Here is a 20,209-nt window from a genome sequence, read left to right as displayed (position 1 = left end):
AGCGCCCATGGAGCGGGAGCTGTTTTCAGTGATCTGCTGACCGGTGTACACAACTCTAGTTTTTTGCAGCAATGGGCAAGGCGATTACCATACAGAGCCATTATGAGCATAAGATATAGGAGCAGAATCAGGCCATTTGGCCCATCAAGTCTGCTCATCATTTCATCATGGCTGACCCAATTATCCCCTCAGCCCTAATCACCTGCCTTCTCGCCATATCCCTTCACGTCCTGATTAATCAAGAATTTATCAACCTTTACCTTATATATACATAAAGTTTTGGCCTCCACAGCTGCCTGTAGCAAAGAATTCCACAGATTTGTCACTCACTGGCAAAAGAAATTCCTCATCTCCATTTTAAAAGGACACCCTTCTATTCTGAGGCTGTGTACTCTGGTCTTGGACACTCCTACCCTAGGAAACATCCCTCCACATCCTTTCAAGGTTTCAACCTTTCGATAGGTTTCAGTTAGATCATCTGCATTCTTCTGAATTGCAATCAAAACAAGCCCAGAGCCATCAAGCACCCTTCATATGACAAGCCATTCAATCCTGGAATCATTTTCATGAACCTTTTCAGTTTCAGCACATCCTTTCTAAGATGAGGGATGCAAAGCTGCTCACAATACCCTACAAAAGTCTCAACATTACATCCTTGCCTTTATATTCTAGTCTTCTTGAAATGAGTGCTAACATCACATTTGCTGCCTTCACCACAGACTCCATCTGCAAATTAACCTTGAGGGAATCCTGCATGAGGGCTCCCATATCCCTTCGTGCCTCAGATTTTTGTATTTTCTCTCCATTTTGAAAATAGTAAACCCTTTCATTTCTTCCACCAAAGTGCATGATCATGCACTTCCCGACACTGTATTCTATTTGTTCTATTTGCCATTTCTTTGCTGATTTTCCTGATCTGTCCAAATCCTTCGGTAACCTCTCTTTCCTCACAACTACCCGCCCCTCCATCTATCTTCATATTCTCTGTAGACTTTGCAGCAAAGCTATCAATTCCAAATCATTGACGTGTGAGCTAAAAAGAATTGGTCCCAACACAGATCCCCCATGGAGCATCACTAGTCTCAGAGAGCCAACCTGAAAAGACTCCCTTTATTCCCACTCTTTGCCTCCTGCTGATCAGCCAGTGTTTATCCTTGCTAGAATCTTACCTGTAATCCCATGGGCTCATCGCTTGTTCAGCAGCCTCGTATGGCATCTTATCAAAGGCCTTCTGAAAATCCAACATCTACTTAAGATATGGGGACCAAAACTGTTCTCAATACTCTAAGTCAGCTGACCCCAACCACCGGGCCACAGAGCATGCGCTACCAGGCCGCGAGGAAGCGATATGATTTGGCAATATGAGTCAGCTGCACCTTTCCTCATTCCCTGTCACGGCCACTGATCAGCCATTAAGCATGCGAGGTCGTGACCCGCGCGTCATCCGTGTCAGGGTGGGAAGGAGATCAACTCCTCGAGCTTGCAAATGACGGCGGGCTGAAAAGTATGTTTGATATCACATCTCTGTCGGCATTTTGGATCAAAGTCAAGGCTAAATATCCTGAGACAGCCACGAAAGCACTGAAAACGTTGCTTTCATTTCCAACATTTTTCTGTGAAGCGGAGTTTTCTGCAATGAATGCAACGAAAACTAAACTGCAGAATAGACTGGACGTAAGGAACCCCCTTTGAGTATCGCTGTTTCCCATCACCCCTCGATAGGACCATGTTGTTGCAGGGAAACAAGCCCAGGGCTCCCACTGATTCAGCGATATTGGTGTGTTGCAGTGATTTTATATGTTCATACGGGGGAAATATGTGCTGTGTGTTTAATATCCAAATGTTATGATGCTATCAACTTATAAGTGACCCTATAACAATTACAGCACGGAAACAGGCCTTCTATGCCCTTCTAGTCCATGCCGAACGCTATTCTCACCTAGTCCCGCCGACCTGCACGCAGCCCATAACCTTCCATTCCTATCCTGTCTATATAACTATCCAATTTTTCTTTAAATGATAATATGGAACCTGCCTCTACCACTTCTACTGGAAGTTCGTTCAACACTTCAAGCTCCCCTGTCCTCCCCTGATAATTGACTTATCACTGTATTCATGCGAGGAAAATATGCGCTGTTTAATATTAAATTTGTTCGATAAACCCTTTTAGAAACAAAATTGAGTGTATTATCCACTTATCGCCTATATTCCAGTAGTGATTAACACCCACCCGCCCCCCCCCCGAACAGAATCGCCAAAAAGGATTTGCTGGGCGGGCGGGGCGGGAATCAGCAGGTCACGATGCGCATGCGCACTGGTGCCCGCGCAAGGCTTCATGGCCATTGTAGTCTTTCTGGGTAAACAACGCATTTGACTGCTACTCTTGTCTGTTGGCAACCCTACCCCCACGCCCCCCCCCCCACCCCGGTCAGCCGGTCCGCAAGAATATTGTCAATATTAAACCGGTCCGCAGTGCAAAAAAGGTTGGGGACCCCTGCACTAAGTGAGGCTTCACTGGTGCTTTATAAAGTCTCAACATTACATTACGTCCTTGCTTTTATATTCTAGTCTTCTTGAAATTAAAGTTAACATCACATTTGCCTTCCTTACCATAGACTCAACCTGCAAATTAACCTTTAGGGAATCAATTCTCTTTGTGTATCCTGCCTGTTACTACTTCAAAAATTTTATCAGATTTATCATGCAAGATTTTTCCTTGAGGAAACCATGCTGATTATGGCCTATTATGTGCCTCCAAGGTCCCTGAGACCTCATCCATAATAGACTCCAATATCTTCCCAGCCACTGAGGTCAGACTAATTGGCCTCTAATTTCCTTCCTGCCTCTCTCCCATGACATTTGCAATTTTCCAGTCTTCCGGAACCATTTCAAAGTTTAGTGATTCTTGAAGGATGATAACTAATGCCTCCACAGTCTCTTCAGCCAGCTCTTTCAGAACTCAGGGGTATACACCATCTACCTTCAGACCTTTGTTTCCCAAGAACATTCTCCCTAGTTATGGTAACTTCTTGACTTCTGACACCTGGAACTTCCACCATACTGTTAGTGTCTTCCACAGTGAAGACTGATGCAAAATACTTATTCAGTTCATCTGCCATTTCCTTGTCACCCACTACTGCCTCTCCAGCATTGTTTTCTAACAGTCTGACATCCACTTTTGCCTCTCTTTTACACTTTGTTTCTGAAGAAACTGTTGGCATCCCTTGCATTTCCTTAGCTCTATCCAAAATGATTCAGCCCCTTCTGACCCTATGTCATCTCTTTCTAATGATTTAATTTCATTTTTTTACCAACCGAGTCACACTACCCCTCTCTGCCTTCCTGCCTGGCGTTTTGATTAAATGTGTATCTCGGACATTAAACTCACAGCTATAATCTTCTTTCAGCTATGATTCAGTGATGCCTACAACATCATGCTTGCCAACCTGTAACTGTGCTACAAGTTTATCAACCTTATTCCACATACTACGCACATTCAAATATAACACCTTTAGTCCTGTATTCACACCTTTTGATTTTTCTCTGCCTTTTATGTTGCAACTCATCCTGTTGACTGCAATGTTGCCCTGTCATCAGTCTCTCCTTGCCAGGAGTCTTATTACACATTGCCTCTGTTTGTAAACCAACTACCTAATCAATCATTCAGCATTATCACTCCAGTTCCCATACCCTGCCAAATTAGTTTAAACTTGCCCAGAAAACTCCAGCCAACCTGTCTGCAAGGATACTGGATCCCCTTGGGTTCTGGTGTAACCTGTCCCTTTTGTACATGTCATACAGTACCTTCCCCTGAAGAGATCCCTATGATCCATAAATCTAAACACCTGTCCCTTACATCACTTCCTCAGCCATGCATTTACCTGGCAGATCATCCTAATTCTACCCTCACTGGCACATGGCAAAGGCAGCAATCCAGAGATTACTATCGTGGGCATTCTGTTTCTCAGCTTTCTACCTAGCTCCCTGAAATTGCTTCATGACCTTCTCACCTGGTCTACTTGTGTCATTGGTGCCGATATGTACCATTGATGCTGCTCACCCTTGCTCTTGAGAATGCCATGGACGTGATCCAAGCTATCTCTGATCCTGGCACCAGGGAGGCAACATACCATCCAGACGGCCCCGTAACATCCACAGAACCTCGTCTCTGTTCCTCTGATTAAGGAGTCTCCAATCAACACTGCAGTCCTCTTCACCCCTCTGCTCTTCTGAGCTGCAGCACCAGACTCAGCCCCAGTCACTGTGGCTCCCACACATTGGCATGGATCTGTTTTGAGGTAGGCGAATTGCAGTGGGTTCTGGTTGTCTGGGAGAAAGGAGGAGATCCCTGCTCTGACCAGTCCTTCCTTTCATGGATGTCAGAGCCACCAAGCGGTAGTCATTAAGGCACATTATCTTGTTTTTCTTCGGAAACGGGGAGATAGTGGTGTTAAAACAGGTGGGAGCCTGAATGAAGCAGAGAGAATTTAAGGCTTAAGATAGAAGAGCACTTGAAAAATAAGGCAAAATATTGTAGATTTAAGAAAGAGAGTTGGTGTTTGAGGATTATGAAAATGAAACGGGTAGAATAACTGGTAAATGTGCTGTACTTGGATTTTTCAGGAAGTCTTTGATAAAGTCCTATGTAAAAGGGTGTGCTAAATTAAAATGCATGACGTTGCAGGTAATATTTCAGCATGGATTAATAATAGGTTGACTGACAGGAAACAAAATGGGAACAATTGGGCATTTTACACAGTGGCAGTTATGTGTTTGGGCTTCAGTTATTCATAAAGCAGAAACATGATTTGCACAACAGAACCAACAGTGAAGTTTCAAAGTTCACTGATGGCACAGTTCTGTGTGGTATTAAGATCTTGAATAAAGAGACTATAGTGCAGCTTAAACAAATTGAAAGGCTGGATGAAAGCTTGGAGCTTTAAGGGCTGAACTGGGTAACTGGGACGAGCAGGGAGGGTGCCATGGTTAGGATGAATCCCTTGGGCTGAAGGGCCTGTTTCCACAGTCCATTACTCCGATGCTCGAGTAAAAACTTGCTTGGTATATTGTGTACATTTCTAGCCTCCCTGTTTCAGGAAAGACATTGTCAAGCTGAAGAGGGTGCAGAAAAGATTTATAAGGATGCCGCCTAGACTGGACACCATGATATATAACGCGATGTTGTCACTGTTGGATCTTTACTCCCAGAAGGAGTAGGAGGTGCGACTTCACAGAAGTTTATCAAATCATGAAGTGTCTGGAAAAAGTAGGACAGTCATGGTCTTTGCCCCAGGGTTACGGAGTCCAACAGTAGAGTACACAGATACGAGGTGAGAGGGCAGAGGTTTGAAGAAGCCTGAGAATAGCTTCTTTACACAGAGGGTAGTGAGTACCTGGAATGAGATGCCAGAAGAAGTGGTCGAGATGGGTACAATTGCAGCATTTAAGAAGCGTTTGTCTTGGTGTATCGAGGGAAGGATCTTGGAGGGACCTGGGTCAAACGCAGGTAACTGGGACGAGCAGGGAGATGCTGAGGTTGGCAGGGACCAGTTGGACCAAAAGGCCTGTTTGCGTTATATTACTGAGACTCCATTGAAATGAATAAAACAGTTTATCACTTTGGTCAGTGAAAAGGCAGACTATTAATTAAACACTGTGAGAAACATTGACGGTCAAAACTTATGGGTGTCCTCGTACTCGAGCAGTTCAAAAAAAGTAGGAAGCCTGTAAGAGGATATGAGTACAGGAGGAAGACTGTCTTGATACAATTAAACAAGGCCACATTGAGACCACCCATGGAGCGTTGTGCTGATCTCCCTGCTGATAAAGGATTTACTTGCCAGGAGAGAAAATGAAGCAATGGTTCAGAAAACTGATTCCTGAGATGGCAGGAATGCTGTGTAGGGAGAGATTAGGCCAACAAGGTTTTGCATTCGGTAGAGCTTAAACAGAGGAGAGAGGACCTCATTGAAATTAAATGAATTCTGAGTGTCATATAGGTGGGGTATGAAGGTGTTGTCTCAGATGAGGTCTAAAGTGTGGTGTCACAACCTCTGTGATCCGGGCAAAAGATATGGGGCAAAGGAGAAACTTCTTCACTTGGAGTAATTTAAGGAATCTGCTGTCATGGAATGCTGTAGAGGCCAAGTGATTGATTACGTTTAAGAGTAGAGTTGGCTCCACAAAGCAGGGAATCTTCTGGACAGAAAGCAGAAATTGATAGTGAGAGATGATGAAACCTGATTGGAATAAAAGGTCGAACAGGCTAGAAGGACTGAATGGTACACTCCCACATTTTTTTTGTTTTCCTTTCATTTTGCAGGCTGGTGTTCAGAAAATTTTAACCTATTTATTATTGCGCTTAAGTGCAATACACTTTACAATTGAGTCTTTTGATCTTAATGTACTTAGATATACTTTATTAATTCCGAGGGAAATTTGGTTTTGTTACAGCCGCACCAACCAAGAATAGAGCAGTATAGCAAATAAATAGCGTAAATATAGCAATACAAAAAACCCCAACAATCAAACAACAAAATGCAAAACTATGCCAGACGGAAAATAAGTCCAGCACCAGTCTATTGGCTCAGGGTGTCTGACCCTCCACGGGAGGAGCTGCACGTTCGATGGCCACAGGCAGGAACGACCTCCCGTGCCGCCAAGTGTTGTATCACAGTGGAATGTGGCCGAAGTCCAACAGTAAAAAGTTCAATATCCAGTCTGCAAACACGTTCCTCGATCGTAATATACCCCGGACTGTACCATCCGTTGTTAACCAGATCAGTAAGCACGAAACTCGTTTACGCTTACCGCTCTTGGTGCACTTCCGGTCAGCCGGAACGGTATTACCCACCGAACTCCTCTTCTCCAAAAGTCTCTGTTGTCTCGACCCAGTCCTCTTTCCTCAGCTTTGTGATCCCTCTCTGTGTGTTTTCCTCCAGATTTCAGCAGGGGTGTCTGCCGCTCTGTTTGCTAAACTAGCCGGAATTTGCTGGTCCGTGGAATACACAATGCGACCTTGCTTCTGTCCCGTGTGTCGGGATGTAACCATTTCCAGCGCTAAAGAAAACCCAAATAAAACTCTCTCTACCAGCATATTAGAGAGGGTGCAGCTTCGACATGTTACCATGAGAAAAAAAAAATACAAAAATAACGTAAATTAAAAAGTAAGAAGGAGAAAGTAAAAGAATAGATCATTTTGGATCTCCCCCTCCCCCTTCCACTTTCAAATCTCTTACTAGCTCTTCCTTCAGTTAGTCCTGACGAAGGGTCTCGGCCCGAAACGCCGACTGTACCTCTTCCTAGAGATGCTGCCTGGCCTGCTGCGTTCACCAGCAAATTTGATGTGTGTTGCTTGAATTTCCAGCATCTGCAGAATTCCTCGTGATTACCTTTCTAAACTATGCCAGGCTTTGACAGAGCTGACACAGATTAGCTATGGAAGCAATACTCCCATCTCATCATACTGCAAAGCATTGGCCTTTCAAAGAAATTCAGGAAGATAATGCCATATTTAAGAAACAAGCATGCAATTAACTTTCATGAGAATTTGAAGAGGTCAAAATTGTTAGAAAATGCCAAGTGTCTTCTACATACAGTACTCCAGAAAAATTGCTGAAAAGTTTTTTTTTAAACACATTAAGAAATATTCCCTGTAAATTCACTGGGGAGGGATGGATGTTGGCTCCATCCCTCCCCCTCCTGTCTTCTCCTATCATTTTGGATCTCCCCCTCCCCCTCCACTTTCAAATCTCTTACTGGCTCTTCCTTCAGTTAGTCCTGACGAAGGATCTCGGCCCAAAATGTCGACTGTACCTCTTCCAAGGGATGCTGCCTGGCCTGCTGCGTTCACCAGCGGATTTGATGTGTGTTGCTCATAGTTTAGAAAGACCTTCTCTTAGGGCATTCCTTAATATCTGCCAGAAGGAAGTGACCCAAACCAATACCGAACCTCTTTCCTGATGGGTATAATTGTACATTCTGGTGCCATCCTTAATCTTTCTGTTCCTTTTATCTTCTTTGAATAATTATGTCACAGATTTCTCCTTGTTTGAATAATAATGCTCGAATTCTCCATTTTTTTTTATTCTTCCCTTGAGTGTTTCTGTATGACCTTATCAACTTGTCAACAGTGATTTGTGTATTTATACTTTTGGCCTCAACTCTTGTTCAGTTGCGCAGTTTCCAAGAATCGTATATTAATTTTGATTGCATGTATTCCAGTATTGAAGCTCTTCTAACAACTATTTGTCCATTTTACATTTTCATTATTGTGTCCTTACTGTTTCTAGGACTTTGCTCAGTACTGACTGTCAATTACCTTTCCCCAATTTAGTGCTATTTGCGAATTGTACATTTGGATTTAAACTTTATATCATCAATGTGAATTTATCATTCATTGATATATTTATTATTTGTCAAAGACATTTTGCAAATCAAGATAAATGATATCAAAGCAGTTCCTGTTCTGATACTTAGTCTGACTATTGCACTGGAGTTGGCCATTAATGGGTTGGGTGAGGCTAAAACACTAAATGGGTGTACTCAGTGAAATAATCAATTAAAATACCAGTCACTGCTTCCAATGCCTAATTTGCTTAGTAGCTGTTGGAATGTGCTTGACTACTCAGCATAAGGGTTTGCATTGAATATCAACACAAGTAGAAGGAGAAGCTTACTTTTATGTGACCTCTGCTATGCTTGAAGATTTAAGAGATACAAATTAAAACATTGCCATCATATTATTTCCATTGATGTGGTTTCTAAACCTTTGAAAGCCTTCAAATGTTACTTGTGTTCTCAAATTTGAGAAAACTGAAAATAGCAGGTCACTGGTCATCTCTAGAGAAAGAAAATTTTTTAAAAAAACTGCAAATGCTGGAAATAAAAATGGAGTTAACATTTCTCTTGGCCTGTACCCTAATCCAGGTTCTGCTGAAAGATCATTACCTTCAAACTTTACTCGTCTTTCTCGCCACAGATTGCCTGACCTGCTGAATAATTTTTTTCTACTAACTTATTTAAGATGCAGAAGAAAATTTGCTGTTAGACTTTGTGAAAAGAAAGTAAATTAACACAATTTATCTTCAACTCTTATTTTGTGATGTAGGCCCAGATTATGCAGCTACACCTTATGGAAAATTGTGGTACCGATTTTTTTTTTTGTACGAATGCAAGTTTGCTGCCTGTAATAGTCCATAATTTTTGTATACTCTGTCACTGTTGTAAAAAAAAAATTTTTTTTTGTCAGGCTAATTTATTCTTGACTGTCTTGTCAGAGCTGCATTTGAAATATTAATAGCTGCTTTATTTTATCGACTTGAACATTAGTGCCTTTAACATCCAGCATAGCATTTTCTCTAAACGTGATTGTGTATAAATTTATTTTGTGAATTAAGATTTTTTTAAATTTACTTTTTGTATTTTGATTATGTTTCCTTAGATTAAAGAATCTGCCATTTACTTTCACAAAATTGAATGAGTTAACAGCGATGTGGCTATCTGAAAATCAAGTAAGTGACTGAGCGAGCCAGATCGTAAAGCTATGAATGTGATATGGGTATTGGTTTATTATTGCCATGTGTAGTGAGATACAGTGGAAAACTCTGCCTGCCAAGTAGATAGATCATTTCATCATATCAGTTCATTGATGTAGTACAAGGGAGACCGGTAACAATGCAGAATAAAGTGTTGCTGTTAGAGGAAGTGCACTGCGGTCTTAGAATAAGACAATTTCTGTGCTGTAGTGCTCTATGACGAACAAGGTGCCAGACCATAACAAGGTGAATTGTGAGGTTAAGGTTCCATTTTGTCATACAAGAGACTATTCAGTAGTCTTAAAATAGCAGGATAGAAGCTATCCTTGAGCCTTGTGATGTTGTGTTGTCAGGCCTTTGTATCTTCTGCCGATGACGAGAGAATATCTGGAATGATATCGTGCCCTCCAGTTAAGTGCTTGTAATTTTCTACAGACAAAACTGGACAGGGATGCAGTTTGCCCACAACTCAGCACTTCAGTTTTAGAACGGCTACAGCACAGACTTTTGGCCTACTGAGCTGATGTAGGCTCCGAGTACAGTCATCCCCCCACTTTTTCATGAAAGCCCTGCAAATGATTCCCTTTCAAAAGCTAATTTAATTCCCCTTTAAAGCCAACCCTTTAGGCTGTGAATTCCACATATTACTCACTGTGTTTTAAATATTTAAAACAAAATAACAAAAAAAAACTTTATTCATGATCCCTTGGTGTGTTTCACCTAAAATGCTATCTCTGCATCTGACTGCTTCACAAAATGGTGTCAGTTGTAGCATTTGATTTCAGTGCACTTGAGCTGCTGTTCGTGTTGCATGGGAGTCTGCAGATGTTATTTTTCCCTCAGTCACTGGAACAACAGAACATGGTGAAAGGCAGCTTTGATAATGACGCTTTGTCCTAAATTTCCCTGAGGCACAATTTGATTAATCTCTTTGTTACTTTTCTAACTTGCTGGGTCATGTTTCCCAGTGCATATTTAGATTAAAGGCCTGTCTTTTGCAGCAAGGCAATTATTGTTCATCCGAAAACTGCACTTTTTCCTATGATGGTTGATCTTTTCAACTTACTTTTGAGTTGGAGGTAATTTTTGACGGTCTGATTATTAAGGTCTGATCCCTTTTGATAAGAGTGAATGATTTTTATGTGATGTATGGTCTCTCGTTGTTTAAACCCACACCCCCGCTATCCCCCTGCAGATACAAACTTCGCTCCCTGGTCTTAACCCTTCCAACCCTTGTTTATAGTACACATCCTTCAGCCCATGATGCTGTGCCAGCCTTTTAAACTACTCTGAGATCAATCTGACCCTTCCTTCTCATATAGCCCTACATTTTTTTTTCTACACTTTGCGTGTGCCAACATTATATATTTGTGGTATCTCCTGTTCCTACGTGCTATTTATTTCATTTTGATATCCTTGGTCCTTCTCTTTCTTTCAGTCCAGTTGATATGCTGTACAGGTTTAGAGCCGATGGTCTACCTGGCCGAGTACTAAAGACTTGTGCTGATCAACAGGGTGGAGTGTTCACTGAGATCGTCATCCTCTTGCTTCAGCAGTCTGAGGTACCCACCTGCTTCAAGCAGGCTTCAGTCATACTGGTGCCGAAGAGGAATGTTGTAACCTGTCTCAAGGACTATCGTCCAGCAGCACTTACATCCACACTGATGAAGTGTTTTGAGAGGTTGATGATGGAACTCATCGACTCCTGCCTGAGAAGCAACTTGGATCCGCTCCAATTTGTCTACCGGTACAACGGGTCCCTAACAGATGCCATCTCACTGGCTCTTCACTCAACCCTGGAACATCTGGATAGCAAAGATGCATACGTCAGTGTGCTCTTTATCGGCTATAGCTTGGCTTTCGATACTATCTTCCCCTGAAAGCTGATCGATAAGCTTCAAGACCTCGGGCCTCAATACCTTGTGCATTTGGATCCTCTACTTCCTCACTTGCCGACCCCAGTCAGTTCAGATTAGCAACATCTCTTTCACCATCTCCATCAGTACAAGATGCATCATAAGGCCCTGTGCTTCGCCCCCTGCTCTACTCATTTTACACTTACAACAATGTGGCTAAGCATAGCTCCAATGCCATATTCAAGTTTGTTGACGACACCACTGTTAGGCCAGATCAAAGGTGGTGATCAATCAGCATGTAGGACGGAGACTGAAAATCTGGGTGAGTAGTGCCGTCACAACAACCTCTTAGTCAAAGTCAGTAAGAGCAAGGAGCTGATTTATTGACTTCAGGAGGAGGAAACCAGAGGTCTGTGAGTCAGTCTTTATCAAAGATGTTATCATTTTAGAGGATACGACATGGGTAGAAAAGGGGAGGAGGTCCTGGGGGAAAAAAAAATAGAGTACAGGGGGTTAGGAAGGAAGTTGAGAAGCAGGTAGTGATCTCGGGAATGCTGCCTGTGCACACGACAATAAGGATAGGAATAGAGTGAGGTGGAGGATAAATGCGTGGCTGATGGATTGTTGTCGGGGGCAGGGATTCAGATTTCTGGTTAATTGGGCTCTCTTCTGGTGCAGGTGTGACCTGTGCAAAAGGGACAGGTTGTACTTGAACTCATGGCACCTGCACCATGGTAAATAAAAATCAGAAATATTTAAGACCTCTCTCATGTCCTGTGACTCCACACACAGGTGGCCACAATGATCCTTAAGGGAACTAGTTCTGTCCCTAGTTACCCTTTCATTCTCAATATATTTACAGGAATCTACAGCACATTACAGGCCTTCGGCCCACAATGTTGTGCCAACCATGTAACCTACTCTATAAACCATCTGACATTTCCCTAGTGCACAGCCCTCTATTTTTCTAAGCTCCATGTACCCATCTAAGAGGCTCTTAAAAGACCCTATTGTATCCGCTTTCACCACCATTGCTGGCAGTGCATTCCATGCACCCACCATTCACTGTATGGAAAAACTTGCCGCTGGTATCCCCTTTGTACCTACTTCCAAGCACCCGAGAACTATGCCTCCTCATGTTAGCCATTTCAGCCCTGGGAAAAAGCCTCTGGCTATCCACACACTCAACACCTCTATCATGTCACCTCTCATTCTCCATCACTCCAAGGAGAAAAGGCCAGGTTCACTGAACCTGTTCTTATAAGGCACGCGCTTTCCAATCCAGGCAACATCCTTGTAGGTCTCCTGTGCAGTCTTTCTATAGTATCCACATACTTCCTGTAGTGAAGTGACAAGAACTGAACACAGTACAGGTTTCTCCTGCCATCCGAAGGTAGAGCGTTCCTATGAAATGGTTCGTAAGCCAAAATGTCGTAAAGCGAAGAAGCAATTACCATTTATTTATATGGGAAAATTTTGTGAGCGTTCGCAGACCCAAAAATAACCTACCAAATCATGCCAAATAACCCATAAAACCTAAAATAACAGTAACATATAGTAAAAGCAGGAATGATATAATAAATACATAGCCTATATAAAGTAGAAATACTTCTCTACAACGATTGCATGCACAGATCTCCGTAGCGAAAATCTCACGCAAGCGCTGTTGGCATAAATGCACTCTCCAGTAACCTTTAAGCTATGAGGCTGCCAAATCTACCAAATAACACGTAAAAATACGCAGCCTATATAAAGTAGAAATAATGTATGTACAGTGTAGTATCACTTACCGGAATCGGGAAGACAGCTTGCCGAGCAAACTGATGATGGTGTGTTAGGCTGAGTCGTCACAGGTTGGGTGGTGCAGTGGCCCCCACCCTCCGAGCCGCTGACCCGATACATTGCCGTGAAGAACGCAGCAGTAGCTGGGAGGCACACAGCACATCTTTAAGAAAAAAGCTGAAGTAAACATGCTAATTAATTAGATGCCGCCGACACGTAATTGTCGGCCCAGATCAGAGGCGATGCAATCGGAAATTGGCACTGATTTGGGCCGACAATTACGTGTCGGTGGCACCTAATTAATTAGCATGTTTATTTCGGCTTTTTTCTTAAAGCTGTGCTGTGTGCCTCCTGGCTACTGCTGCATTCTCCGCGAATTGGTACAGTATCTGTCCGGAGCCCAGGTGTTGGGGTGGTGGGACACGGGGGTGTCATCTCATCATCGATCAGGGCAGGCAGCTCATCTTCTCCTATGACTGCCCGCCTCAATATCGAAGATCGAGGTTCGTCGTCTGCTGTGGCTGATGTGGAAGGCTTGCTTCACTGCTGAGCCTCGCGCATTTTTCTATCATACAGTTGTTTGTAAGGACTCAAACCATCCTGCAAATATCCCCTAAACCTATGTACCCTTTCAAAATTAAAATCGTACTTTATCATTGCAGCGAAAATCTCATGCAGTTGCTTCAAGTTCAGTTCGCTACTGCATTCGATTTTGATTGTTATCCTTTCCTTTTCCAATTGCTTCAGCTCTTCATCTATCAGTTCTTGGTCATGGGATGCCAAAACCTCTTCAACATCATCTTCGTCAGCTTCCATAAGCCAAACTCACTTTGTCCTTGCTTTGTTCACCACGATCGAAATGCTTAATTATGTCTAGTTTTACACTAAGTGTAACACCCTTACGAGCTCTTTTAGGCTTTTCCAATACCTCAGAACTCATCTTGCTAACGGCTGCTCACAGGCACGTGTTTAAGCAATGCCGTTCCGAATCCGGGGAAGAGCGGCTGCTCGGGACGCGCACTGCCTTTCTTCGTAACAGTGAAAACACCTTCTGAAAGCGAAAACAGGGTACTAATGTAGGTCTTTCGTAACAGTGAGGTTTTGTAAAGCCAACGTTCGAAAAGTGGGGGACACCTGTACTCCCAAGTGGGATCTGACCAAGGTCTTGTATAGCTGTAACATTAAAGCTATATGTAAACATGGGATTCTGTTACATGCAAGAGCTATTTTATCCTCCCTTCACCCTTCTGATTTCCTTCAAGAGTATTTCTGTACTTAAGGGATTGACTTGATCCCAGTTTCCTATAGCTCTCGTATACCTTTTTTCCCCTGACCGGAGCTTTAATCTCCCTCATCGGTCCTATTTCCCTCATTCTGCTGGCCACACCCTTCACTCAAACAAACATTCTGCCCCTGAACCCTCACCATCTCAATTTTTAAAGCCTCCCACTTGCTAAACATGCGTTTACCTACTAATAGCCTCTCCCAACCATTAGCAAATTCCTGTCCAATGCTATTAAAATTAACCTTGCCCCAATTTAGAACTGTCAGGTAGTGCTTTTTATCCATAATTATTTAGAACTAATAGAATTGTCGGTGCTGTGCCATGGATCCTTCGAGACGGTTCCCTGCATCATTGCCCAATAGGTTGTTGACCCTTCTCAAGTAGGGCACTCTACACATTGATTGAGAAAACTTAGATTAGCCTTGTTCCAGATATTTCCAAGGACAGAGAGGCTACTTTAATAATTCTTTAATAAATTTTAAAATATAAATTAAGTCATAGCATATCTGTCTTCCAAAGCTCACAACCCACATTCATGTAATTTTCTCAGTATTTCATTCTTGGTCTGATGGTAATTTGGTGAACTTGTGATATAATCCTTCTTAATACAATACAGTATTTCTAAATTGCTGGCCTAATGTTACACACATTTCTTCTGATCCCTCGGCTGTCTTTCATAAAATTGAAGCTAAGCCATTTATATTCTCTGGTCTTTTAAAAAGATGTATTGCATTACCTTTTCAGTACATTGTTTTGTATCAGATCAATTAATTTCAGTGCCCTCTGCATGAGGCCTTGTATCTCTGAAGTTCGTGGTTCTTCATAGATTTTCAGCATTGGTATTGTGTTGGGACCAGTGGTTTGTTTTGGTTCAGGATGGATGACTGCACACTGCCTGTAATGAAACCAGCTTGGCATGCTATTTCTTGTTCCTTTTACCTGAGCGGTTTTGGCTATAAATTCGGACTTTCCCAGTCACAATGAATGGAGGAAATACATCCATATCTATTGTAATTTGTCATTTCATCAACAATCCACACAGTTTAATATGTGTGTCAGCAACAAACTTGGACATCTAGCTCCCTCTTGTGTCATCTTGGTCATTAATATTGAGAAGGGTTGAGACTCCACCGTGGGTCCTCGTGAGAGACAACAATAAGTCACATCCTTTGAATTTGGGAACATTTTTCTGCTCCCCAATCTCTCTAGCCTTTCATTAATTACTCCTTACGAGGCCAGTTAGTTCTGCGAGCTCACGTTTTGTGTTCAGGACAGATGAAAGGTCACCAGCCTGAAATATAAACCCTTTATCTCTCTGCAGGTGCTGCCTGATCTGAGTATTTCCAGTGTTTTGTTTATATTTCAGGCTTCCAGCAGCTACCTGTTTTTTTGTTTTCCATTCTAAGATGTATAGTTATATTCATGAACGAAATAATACAGCTTTTTATCACTCCCTACGGGAAGAGATTTGATCAATTGTTGGGAAGCCAATTCTTGGGAAAATTTGTTGCTCATCTTATTGAATGTCAAACTGGATTCAAGAGGCACATTCACTTCCTCCTGTTTTTCCTTCATATATTATTGATGAAAAATTATTGTAATGTACGCAATATTTGCAGCAGATGTGCTAGAAGAGGACAAAATGGCTAAAGTGCCCCATTCTGTTGAACGTTTGGCTATCAGATGAATATTATTAGAAGCTGCAGCCTGTCATTTCCCTCTGGAAGTTGTGCTTTAGAACAGTCTGTATGACCTGCCTTTTTTCAGGTATTCTGCAGAATTCAGTGACGTGGACTCTGGAAAGTGGGTACAGCTGCAGGGCAGCTATTACTCGAGTGGACTTTGGGCGGGATTGAAGTGGCGGGGCCCAGGCACGAGACTGATAAATGAACCAATATTTCAGCCGATTTAAGTGCTGAGCCAGATTGAAAAATCAAGGTGTTGTGGCAGAGGGCGAAGGGAAAACCGGTGTTCAGCTCACTACTCCATGAGGATTTGCTCACCTAAGCACTGAACTGACTCCATGGCCTGTAACCACCTCAGCACCGAACTGGCTCCACGACCATGGAATGTAACCACCTCAGCACTGAACTGGCTCCATGGCCGTGACCTGTAGCCATTGGCACTCACCTCAGCACCGAACTGGCTCTGTAGCCTGTAACCACCTCAGCACTGAACTGGCTCCATGGCCTGTAGCTATTGGCACTCACTTCAGCACCGAACTGGCTCCATGGCCATGACCTGTAGCCATTGGCACTCACCTCAGCACCGAACTGGCTCTGTGGCTGTGGCCTGCAGCCATCAGACTCCTGTACTGGCTGCAGCGTTTGTCTGGCTCCGTGGCTGCAGGTTCAAGTTTGGGGACTCTGCAGTTCACGTTCTGTGTGTTACTTGTTTACTTTTTCTATTGCTTGCACAATTTGTTCATTTTGCTCATTGGGTGTTTGACAATCTTTCTTTGCGGATTTTTAAAAATGGGTTCTATTGTGCTTTTTTGGGGGGGCTGCCTGCAAAAAGATGAATCTGAAGATTGTATTTGGTATACATGTATACATACTTCGATTTAAAAAATGTACTTCGAACTTTTGATATGTTTATGAGCAAAAATACATTGGTCAATTCCTTTAACTTAGAGAGGTCAGTTGTAATATACCTGGGAGCTGCTACCACTGAAATGTTTCTTAATTATTTTCATGCTCTCAAGAAAATACATGCGTATCAGAATGTGCAGTGAAACAGTAACATGTAACTTTTTGTTTGCAGTCCAAACCACTTATTCCCCTTCAGAAAGAGGTGGATGCTGATACTCAGAAGCAAGTACTCACAAACTACATGTTCCCTCAGCAGCCCAGAACAGAAGATGGTGAGTTTTGGTTGAACTTTAGGCTGTTATTTTACTATCTGAGACCATTTTAGGTCATGATAATTGAGCTAAATTTTGAACCAATTTTTCACTATTCCTCCCGTGTTGCCAAGATACGATTCCACTGTGTGATATCTTGTCCCGATTGATCCAGACACACCACCTTTCTAAGTGACACTCAGGGTACGCCATGTGTTTGGCTCCAACCCATCTTTTTATCTGTCTCTTTTGGACAGCAGAATTGCATTTAGTCAATACGTAAACAACATTTAAAAAAAGACTACTTGGACAAGCACATGAATAAGAAAGTCCTAGAGCAGAGATTCCCAACCTGGGATCCACGAACCCTTTGGTTAATGGTAAGGGTCCATGGCATAAAAAGGTTGGCAACCCTTGACTTAGAGGGATATGGGCCAAATGCTAGCAAATGGAACAAGTTTAGATGGGAATCTTGCTTGACTGGACCAGCTGGATCTATGAGAGCTTAGTTGAAGTCTGTCTATGCCTGTGAGTTAACTTGACTTAGTTACTGCCTGTTACACCGCTGGCATTTAGAGCAGAAATGAAGGCCCTCCATCTCTACGGGGTCCAGGGTTTCCTTCACCGTGTCAATAGCTTCCTCTCTGTTTTCACTAGTGTCCATGCAAGTCCCTGTTGGAAACTCAGGAATACCGTCGTACTCAGATGTAAAAGGATTCTTCATTGTTGTTTCCGGAGCAGTTTTTGTTTTACCAGTCCTAAGCTGAGCCTCCATACTGTAAATACGGGTTAGAAAATCACACACCAAAATGCAGAGGAAAAACTCAGCAGGTCAGGCAGCATCTATGGAGGGGAATAAAAAGTTGATGTTTCGGGCCAAGACCTTTCATCAGGACTGGAAAGGAAAGCCAAAATAAGGTGGGGGAAGGGGAAGGAGGGCAAGCTTGACAAGTGATGGGTGAAACCAGGTGAGGGTAAATATGGGTGGGTAGGGTAGGGAGGATGAAGTGATGGGTGGAAAAAGTAAAGGGCTGAAGAAAGAGGAAACTGATAGAGAAGAGTTTATTCTCCTCTGACGGGCTGAGTTCCTTCAACACTTTCTGTATGCTGCTCTGGATTTCCAGCATTTGTAGAATCTGTTTGTGACTTGATGGTCAGCATGGATTTGGTGGGCCAAAGCTCCTCTTTCTGTGTTGTATCTCACCCTGACTCCATGACATCTGGTAGTAGATTCCATTACTCCCTCAGGAACTGGTGGTGTCAGAATTGACAGGACAAGCACTGAAGTGCCACCAAGATTGCTTGACTGTGATAAGGGAACACTATGGACTATCTTTAATCTTTGTCTGCCAGTCAGTGCAAAATCCAAGACATTTATGCTGATGTTAAAATAATAATTGGAGTTGCATGTAGCATTCTGCCTTTTCCTGACCTAAGTACCAGGATTCAACAAATACTTGTCTGCAGTACATACATCAGGAAAAACAAATTCACTTCGGCATTTAAAAAAGAGACATGGCATTGTCACAATAGCTGCTTCAGCAGGGTTTGGGTGGCAGCCAATTAGTTCTGGTTTCAATACACTTAAATAATCTACTGTTCTTTTTGACAGGTGCTTTCTTGGGCTTGATGTAGAATTCCATTTGTAGATTCAATTTGTCAAATGCAACACAATGCGATTTTAAATTCTGTTTAATAAACATTTACGGCATTTTACTATTTTAGTTAAACCCTTTGATTTAAGCTCTGTGCTAAATTTGTTTGTAATAGATTTTTTTTAAATAGAAATCTCTTTTCTTTTGCTGTATTAGTGTTGTTCATCTCGGATAATGAAAGTTTCAATCCTTCACTGTGGGAGGAACAGAGGAAGCAGCGGGCTCAGGTGGCTTTTGAGTGTGATGAGGATAAGGACGAAAGAGAGGCGCCCCCACGGGTAAGATGCAGGAGTCATCAATCTAATTCATTTAAAAGATTATTATTCCCCCTATTTGTAAGACCCTGTTCACTTGGTGTTTATTGGCCAAACCCTTGTTTCAGAATTGGAAAGCTTTACAGCTAAATTAAGACCTGAATATGTAATCGGAATCCCATTGAAGCACAGAGGGACAAAAGGTTGCCGTGGTTGAAATGTTAAAATAGGTTCAATTCTGCCACATCCTTGGAAGGTGTCAAATAGTTCATGAAACAATAGGAAATTCTCCTTGGTTAACCTATGCTACATGAAAACATACTTGTTATTTTTTTCCCCTGCTGCTTTTGGGGTTTGTAGTATAGAAAATCACTGCCACAGCTACCCAGGTATGTCACTGACTACTATTCATTATGTTAAAGTATTTCAGGGGTCAGCTTGTCCTGTTTGCTGTTAATGAGGATGGTTTAGCTGGTAGTAGTTATAGTGTGAATGACACACTCTGCTCCAATTAATTAGCAGTCAATGAGTAACCCCAGAACAAGTTAGTTGAGTTATGGGGAGGAAAATAAACGTTTGGTTTCCATTTAAATGTTAAATTGATAAAGTGTGTGTTTTTTGCAAAATCTAGCATATTAATATTATTACCAATTATATTAAAAGGCTGCTTGCCATTGGTGTAATTTAAGTGGAAAATGCATTGTGGTAGAATGTGGTCATATGATAGAACTCGTATTGTGATTTCAGTTTGTTTAATACGAAATGGTAATGCAACTGGATAACTGTATTGCTCAAAGATTGAATGAAAAACGTCTTAATTTACAAGCTAGGTAAAATTAAATCCTTGGAAAGAATGGTTTAATTGAAATAAGCCTTTTTTATAAAAGCTTGTACTTGATTGCATCTTTCAATTTGAATTCTTTTATGGCATAACAGTCATTATTATTTTTGAGCATCTTCATTTTTAATTGGTATTGAGGATTAAATATTCTGAGAGTT

The 20,209-nt window shown here is 42.2% G+C and overlaps 1 protein-coding gene across 5 annotated transcripts in view; it reads left to right on the top strand.

Annotated features, from left to right (window-relative positions):
- erbin (erbb2 interacting protein) overlaps nucleotides 1-20,209 on the top strand; it is a 226,551-nt gene that overhangs the window by 167,648 nt on the left and 38,694 nt on the right. For all 5 annotated transcript variants that reach the window (XM_063049368.1, XM_063049369.1, XM_063049365.1 and 2 more), the window contains 3 exons: nucleotides 9,443-9,512; nucleotides 17,223-17,322; nucleotides 19,113-19,234. In XM_063049368.1, the coding sequence (XP_062905438.1) occupies nucleotides 9,443-9,512; nucleotides 17,223-17,322; nucleotides 19,113-19,234 (292 nt within the window). The remainder of the gene's footprint in view (nucleotides 1-9,442; nucleotides 9,513-17,222; nucleotides 17,323-19,112; nucleotides 19,235-20,209) is intronic.

Source organism: Mobula hypostoma, chromosome 5 (genome assembly GCF_963921235.1).
Source record: "Mobula hypostoma chromosome 5, sMobHyp1.1, whole genome shotgun sequence".
Taxonomy (NCBI): Eukaryota; Metazoa; Chordata; class Chondrichthyes; order Myliobatiformes; family Myliobatidae; genus Mobula; species Mobula hypostoma.
The sequence above is the reverse complement of the archived record's forward strand: the minus strand, read 5'-3'. Positions and strand labels throughout refer to the sequence as shown.